Raw genomic sequence first — 8,485 nt, forward strand, 5'->3', positions numbered from 1 at the left:
AGATCATATGTATAACTAAACAATTACTTTCAAGAAAAAAAAAGTCATTAAATTCATAGATATTAATCTCAGTACATAAACATTTGGTAACCTAATATGTGCTTCATGTAGTATTAAATTAATACTGGATCTCTAAGCCCATCCTTGAAAAGGTATACATTATGAAGATATGTGTAAAACCATATATATGTACACAAAGATGCTCCCGGAAAGCTTTCTCTGTTCAGCATTTACTCCTGTACTTACCCTGTGGGATGACAGGGAGAGGGAGGGTTTATGTATTAGTCTCAAACACAGAAACACATGCCAATGAACGAAAAGTCACATGGAGGTAAAGCCCATGCTGATCTCTCAGTTTGCAATTTTAATAACCTTAAAGATGAGACTGCAACACAGCGTATATATAAGCAAACATAAAATCTTTCAAATTATATCAGTGTTCTCTAATCCGTACTTATTTCTGATAGTGACACCATCTTACTGCTAACTAAAATAAATATTTATCTGCTTCATTTTAACTTAATTCTTTGTTCATTTTGGACTTGCCTAGATGGACCAGTTTCACTTTGGCTTATAATTAGATGCATTCATCTAATATAAATTTACACAATTTTTCTGTGTTCAGTTTTGAACACTCACAGACACCCTATGTGACACCCTCAAAAAGGTATATTCACATTAGCCCTCCACTATGAAGCTGAGTTTTTCTTAAATCTTTTTGGGTAACCAAGATTAATGTTACCCACTGAAAGAGGCTTAGTCAAATAAGATTCTGAAGAAAGAAGATTAAAAAACCCTCAGAAAAATTGTGAGGTTATATTCTTTACGTTGCTTTTTCTTTCTTATTTTATTAAATACTTAACTCCACTATGGGGAACAGCAGCATCATTAGAGTATTTTCAAGTGCATGCTCAATTCTTAACCCAGATGCCTGGAAAAGGCACCTAATTCATCCCACACAACTCTGAGCGAAAAATAACCTCACTGATCTGAAGGGAAACTTATTTATACTATATAAACAACATGTAAGTACAATTTTTCTCCAAATGAAACTTGAACTCCAAAAATCATGATATTATCCTGCAAAGAAGAGAAAGGTAAGGGATACAACAATAAGTTTTCTCCAATAAGCCAGTGGTCACATCAGTATGGTTCCATTACTTTTAATTTCTTCATTTCTCACACACCTAAATAAAAAAAGCCAGTTTCTAGATGCATCTGAAAGAAGTAAGGGGACAAATGCAGTGAAAGTGTACAGCAAGAGTGGTAATTGTCTAAAACATACCGTGCTAACTTCTTCAAAATGATCAATATGACATCCCATAAGAAAAGATGTTGGGGCCATTACGAAATCCAGCATTTGACGAGACAGAATAGGCACAAAAGTGTGTTGCCACTGAAGAGGATGAAGGTACAACATAAAGCATTCAGCAACAAGTGTCAACAGAGCCCAATCAGAAGAGAATAAAACTATTCTCTGCTCAGTCAAAATACAGGTCATAATCTGGAAAAAACAAAAATGCTAAATGTTTACAAAGAGTTATATCTAGAAAATACTAGCTAAGCACAAATATTTCATCTGCTTGCAAAACTTGGCCTCACAAGTTCTGTTTTCTAATAGCTACCTTACATATTTATAAATTGAAATAATGTCCACTTAAGGATTCTTACAAAATTAAGAAGAGAGGAAAACAGAAAAGGAAAGAAAATGTAATTGACACTGAAAGTCAATGAGAGTTTTGCCACCAATGTCAGCGAGGCTAGGATTTAGCTGGAATTACTCAGAAGACCTGTTGCCTTTCTCAGTATTAGGCTGTAGAAAGTACCCAGATGAAGAATATAAGCAAACCTGTCTTTGATGATGGACACAAAGACTATCTAGGTTTTAGACATCTCAGCCAAACATCTGTTCAAGACTCTAGCTAGTCACATTCCTTATAGTGCCACTGGAGAGCAGTGCTTTCACAGAGCAATTCAGGAAGCTATCTGGAGATGTCCACCTTTTTCCACTGATAGAAAGGGACCCAATGGCATCTAAGCACCAAACTCGGATGCCTCAAGTTAGGTGGAATGAATTCAAACCAAGACGACTAATGGCACACATGGGACATCTCGCAGAGGGGCTAACACATAAAACTCCATGTTCAAGATGCACCAGTTGCAGAGGACCATTCAGGATTTAGAATAGAATAGACTATTTCAGTCGGAAGTTTTATTCATAATGTGCACATGTGGGCAGAAGCCCACATGGGTGGAAGAATGGGCATATCCAAAAAAATAAGCCAGTATTGCCTACTTTCAGGACTGAGGAGGTTTACAAGCATCCCTGGAAAGAGGCCTCTAATCTGCTCTTTTTAGAGGAAGTGGCACCAATAATACTGATGACCTTGAGCAACCTAATTTAACTTCACAAGTGGCCTTTGAGCAGGGGGTTGGATCAGGAAACCTACAAAGGATGCTCCAAACCAAAATTATTGTACAATTCTATGAAGAACTGAAAAAATTATTTGCAAATAGCTTTTTGTATTTTCTTGTCTTTCTACACCATTTACACTTTATTTGTATGAGTGCCAACTGTTACCAATTCACCCTGCAGGTCCCTTTCTTGGGATTTGTCCCTTTCTTACACATGAAAAAGGTTCTTACGAATCTTGTAGAAATGCATGTAATGAGAATTCAAAATAAAATCTGTCAAATCGGCATTTCTATTTTAAAATATACTCTTAAGAAATTTAGCACCTATTGCTAAACCATAGGAGAAAGAAATCCAATATGACTTAATCTAATCTGGTCTATAAATAACATAATATTGTAATAAGAAAAGTATATTTTATTGTGCCATATCTCTAATATGCAGAACTAACACTATTCTGAATTCCTGGGTTTATAATGTTTTGGGGGTAACTAAACATCTTGATTTCTTTTTAAACCACCACTTACCAGTACTGTCAATCTCTAATACATTTTAAAGTATCAGTTAGTTTTACCTGCAGCACATGTTGTGGCTTGAAACACAGCAACGGAAGATGAAGATCCAAATCAATAATTGGACTGTCCGGATCCTCTTGTGAAGGAATTATTATTTGAAGTGGTTTCATATTAAATACCTGTAATAACAGATGTTTTCCATTTACTTCTTAATGAAAATGTTCCCACAACGCATTTAATTTGGGATTTTAGTTCCAACTACAAAATATTAACATTGAGAGCAAGACGACAGATATTTGCATACTGCAGAAAACTGAAATAGAGAGGGAAATATTAAAAGACATAATAATTAGCTTGAAAGATTAACATGGACTTTGTCTCCTTTCATTCTCATAGGTTGTTTAACCAATAAAACTTTAAAAAAAAAAAAATACATTCTTTTAACAGAATTAAACTTGCTTTGTTATAAGCATAATGAAATAATGGAATTTATATTTGTAGCCACAACTGGGAAATCAAAAGTATTGATAAAATTCATACAGGAAATAGAAAAAATATGAACAAAAGAACTGAGCATAGGTGCTCACATTAAGAAGACAGAAAAGCCAAAATGAATGAGCTCTATCAGTCTTACAAATACTCCAGCTCAAATCTCTGGGGGCCAAATCCTGCACGTGCTCCGTATTTCGGCACTTAGCAGCTGGTTCAGCCAATCATTCAGACAATTTTCCAGCTATGCTATTTTTTCCTCCACTCCTAACCCCTCATCCCAGGGTCAAGGAAAGCAGCTAATGAGAAGTCCATGGCTGAAGCACTGCTTCCCTAGAAGCCATCTCAGTAGACAAAAGAGTGTGCTGAAATCACTGACCCAGCTAACTTATAGCTTGACTTGGGAAGGGTTGTAAAGAAGAAAATACAGCCCACACATCTCAGCTTCTACACTGAATGCAAATGTTTACGTGAGTTTCTCTTCTCAGCTAGGTCTTACCCAGGCAGCAGCCAATCCAGAACATTTAATCCACTCACCAGAATATTTAATCCACTACACACGGTTCTGCTTCCCCAGAGTCATTCAGACACAAGAAAAGAACAAGTCCAGAGCTGTACGCGTTGTTCCAGCAACTTATTTCTTTGGCCTCTTTTCTCTCACAGGGACTGCACTAATTCTCAGTCACACCACTGCACGTCCACCCATCACACAATCAAGATGACAGCCATGAGTATCCACATCAGACAGGATGTCTCGATATCAGACACAAGATAGGGAACTCCCACACTTTGGTTGAGTGGCAGTTACATGATTTACTGGAGTTTATACATGTGTATTCAATGAGATGGCAATGGCATACTGTTCAGACAAAAGGTAAGCTTCCGTTCTTACACAGCAGTTACAGACTGGAGCTTCCAACCACTTCTACTAGAGATTATGTGGGCTGCCCCTCTAGAAAGCAAAAGCTAGATTATGCTGTCTCCAGACCTACCCAGGCATCATCTCAGACAGTAAATAGTTGGCATGAGCCAAATCCTTCCCAGAAGAGTATTAAAAATTAAACAGCATGACCAACTGGTATGCCAGTGCTCAGGCCTGCACCCTAGTCACACCATTATTTCATGTACTAATAATGCATAGCCTTATTTTCAAAGCACAGGTGTTGACATCAGCTTCATATCAGCAAGTCAAGTCTCTGACCTGACAGTGAAGAATTTCCCCCAATTTATAGAAAACAACATCTTAGTGCTTTATAAGACATAATGTTAAAGTAATTATGAAATTCAGCATCAGTAATTACCAAGTGGAGTGGTCCTGGTGGCGGGCTGGGTATTAAAAATAATTTTGCTGCAAATTCTTTTATATGCTCCTCAACATCTAAATCCTTGAAAGGTCGCAGTTGCACTAGTAAGCTGAAATTAAATTACAGAAAATTACGTATAAATAGTAACATGCAAACAGAAAAAAAAAAAAAGCCTTTTTGCTGATAAACTAGAACTAAAAACTAAATAAATATATTAGGAGCAATGAAGCTATTATTCCAGCTAATTAATTTCTAATTTATCAGCTACTTTAGCGGTTCCATTTAATTTTAATGATGCTGCTGTGTCAGAAGCAGGTTTTTTTACTTCCATGCATAACATAGTACTGCATCATATATATCAGAAGATGCAGATGGCACACTAGGTCTCATGATGGCAAAGAAAACCTAGAGGTGAGACACAGCTGAAGGAAGTGTCTTACAGAGATGATTGCTTGAGGAACAAAACACCCACAGCTGCAACATAGTGCCATGGTGTTTCTCCCATCCCAAGCATCAGACATCAGCTCTGGGATGGAAAACAGCAGAGGAAGAGAGAGGTTGTAGACATGGGCTTAACTGCAGAGGAATGTGAAGCAAGAGCCATATTTAGCATAAGGCCTAGGCCTGCATGAACACTGCTCTTTGCTGTTGTTCCTACCCATACAAAGAACAAATACAGTTGTGCAAACCTACTGAATGTTTCTATTTTAGAACTGTATTACCCTAGCTGTGTCAAAGCCACAAAGGTCATGCAGTTTATATTATATGCCAGATCAGTTCATGAACATTTAAACATACATGATATTACGACTGCAAACCGTTAAGTCCAACAACATTTCTGAAATGTAACAATTAAGAAGTTAGGTATTTGTAGTCAGAAAGGGCATTTTGTTCAATATAAGATTCACATGCATGTTTATAGCAAAAAAAAAAAAAGGACCCCAAACCTTTACAAAATCAGAAATTTAAGCCTGAAAATCTATATATCCAGAAACTAGGAACTTAATATGGTTATATTCTCCCTTGAGGTTTTATTTCAGTTTGCAGTTTTACCGGTTTCGTGCAGAAGAGTACTTGCTCTTCAGGAAGAAAGTGGTCTAGAAAGCAACTGAATAGGTCGAGAGATGTATTAGAATCCAGGACATCATATTTGTGTATGGCATTTAGATTCCTGAATAAAAATATTCTGTCATATATTACTGATCTTTTAATTGGATTAATGAGACATTTAAGTTTACTAAATTCACATTTGGAAACTGCCCTGGGCTGAGTGCTAGGCTGTTACACATACTCCCAAAAAGCCCATCAGCTATTTAGGGGTGCAGAGGAGGCAGGGGGAGGGCAATTTAAGAATTATCAAAGAAAACCAGACGGTAGAGTCATCAATTTAAACAAATATGCTGTCACACTCAGTAACACCTTAGATGTGGCCTAACAGCATAGGTAAACCTGCCTTTTGTTTGTTTGTTTGTTAGGGTTTTTTGAGACAAAAAGCACGTATCAACACATCCAGTAAATGTTACAACAGAAACAACCTGACCCCGATGCTGAAAAAGCAGCAGATGTACAGAAAGGACGGTAAGAGCTCCCTAATCAGTACACTGTGCCCATTAATTCAATGTAACAGCAGCTGACAGCTCTGCACTGCAAACGTCCGCTGAAATAAATGAAGTAATCTCTGAAACATTAAAGCAGAGAGCTAAGGAGTTTATGAACCTTCCATTACCTCTATTAACTGTCCACAGACAGATGTTTCAGAAAGCAAGAACATCTAAGAATAGGTCCTTTGTACGGCCTCAATGCTGTGAGCTATTTGCACACTTCCACCTTTTCTCAAGGCAGCTGAAAGGACTGATACACAGGTTGGAAGATTTACTGTTTGAATGGAGCCTATTCATCCATCCAAGACGGGAGTTCATCCAGATGAAGATTACTGCCAGGAATATTTCACTTTTCATGTAGTGTAACAGATTGAGGTAAAACTACCTGTGCAAAGTGCCAAAACCTCTCCATTTAAAACTGAACCGTTTCAAATAATGATGTAGAATAATCCAACAGCCACAGTGTTGTGAAATGGTCTATATGCACATCTGCTTGCTTTGGAGAGAGGCAGACACATTCAAATTGTTCTGGATTTGGAAGCACTGTATGCAAGTAATACATGAATTAGTTAAAAAATTCAATTACACAGAATATGAAGACCTTTGTTACTATGATGAAAGTTTGCAAGTTCCCCTTGTAGTTCAAAGCACCTACATGGATTTATAGTTTGACATTGCCTTTGCGTCTCAGTTTTCAGTTGTGATTTCTACTATACTCTGCCATTTGAAAAAGTTTAGGAACCCAGGTTTTATCTGGGAATTCTTATGACGATAAAATACTTTTGAGGACTCTTCTGAATGAAAACAAGTACCACCCCACCTATAAGCAATCATGTACACTGCAGGTCCTGGAGAAAATAAGCTATGCACAGCAGAATTCCAGAGGAAAAGGAAATCTTTTGCTGCAAAAAGGTCCTGAATGGAAGCAGAAGCCCTTTAGATGCTACTTCAACATCAGGCCTTCATTAGCAATAACAAATAGTATTTTTTTCACCAGTTCCCACGAGGAAAGGGCTACACAGTAGAAATAGGTGGTCTGAGGTCCACCCGCAAGTGTTTTCAAATCCCCAGAGCCGCAGAATGATTAATCAGTTGAAGCATCCTGCAAAACACCACTGAAGCATACCAAGAATACAAGTATGCTGTTGAAGGTGTTATTATTTGTTAAGTGTACCAGGCACTACTATTTGAGTACGTTTGGTCAATGAAAACATTTAATTAGATTTTTAACCCATTGGCCACCTGATTACAGCTAAGGCATCCAAGGTGAAAATAACTCCCTTTCTGGTTTACAGGAAAACAATGTCAATGTTTTGTAATGTTACAAAAAGTTGAAACATCCCTAGCTGTACAGCTGCTCAAAATATATCGAGGTCTTTACTGTAATTGCTTATATTCCATTCAGAACAGCCACACATCCCAGCAGCTCTTTCATGCCATATGGAAAAGTTTCAGTAACACACCAAAATAAGGAAAAACGGTACCTCTCCACCCCTTCCTTTCCTCCCACACAAGTATACTCTGGCACAGTAGAATACTTTTTAAAAAAAAAAAACAAAAACGGAAGGGCAGACATTCTGAAATTAACGGTCAAATAGTATCAAGGAAAATATGTGGTGATTATGAGATTTAGGAAAAAAAAAAAATCCAGAAGAAAATATCATGGAAACATAACCAGCTGAGTTTCCAGTACCATGGGAAACGCCAGCACCAAATGCAGCTTTGTCACTTGTATTCCCCCTCTCCTGCCAGTTACACACACTTGCATCTTACATCCAGATGCAGCAGCAAAAAGGAGACAGAAGAGCTGTGCAACTGTATGACAAATTCCCCTGTTAAATGACGAGGACAACACAGAGTACTAACCTGGAAAGCTATTGTCCTGTTGACAACTCCCCTATAATTATTCACATATTTACAAATCACTTAAAGCTTAGATGGTAGGTGTCGTGGTTTAACCCCAGCTGGCAAGTAAGCACCACACCCTCCCTGCTACCTACACCTGCTCACCCTCCCCCCGCAGTGGGATGGGGGAAAGAATTGGAAGAGCGAAAGTAAGAAAACTCGTGGGTTGAGATAAGAACAGTTTAATACTTGAAATAATAACAATAACAACAAATTGTAGGGGGGGGGGGGGGGGGGGAGGGGGGGAGGGAAAGGGAG

The 8,485-nt window shown here is 37.9% G+C and overlaps 1 protein-coding gene across 1 annotated transcript in view; it reads right to left on the reverse strand.

The window, feature by feature from the left end:
• The window catches only part of DENND3 (DENN domain containing 3), a 48,868-nt gene that overhangs the window by 30,796 nt on the left and 9,587 nt on the right, over positions 1-8,485 (reverse strand). The window contains exons 5-7 of the mRNA XM_009285087.2: positions 4,719-4,830; positions 2,988-3,107; positions 1,286-1,504 (exon numbers count right to left, since the gene is read on the reverse strand). Of these exons, the coding sequence (XP_009283362.1) occupies positions 1,286-1,504; positions 2,988-3,107; positions 4,719-4,830 (451 nt within the window). The remainder of the gene's footprint in view (positions 1-1,285; positions 1,505-2,987; positions 3,108-4,718; positions 4,831-8,485) is intronic.

The sequence above is a fragment of the Aptenodytes forsteri genome, unplaced genomic scaffold (genome assembly GCF_000699145.1).
Source record: "Aptenodytes forsteri isolate BGI_AS27 unplaced genomic scaffold, ASM69914v1 Scaffold182, whole genome shotgun sequence".
In the NCBI taxonomy this organism is placed as follows: Eukaryota; Metazoa; Chordata; class Aves; order Sphenisciformes; family Spheniscidae; genus Aptenodytes; species Aptenodytes forsteri.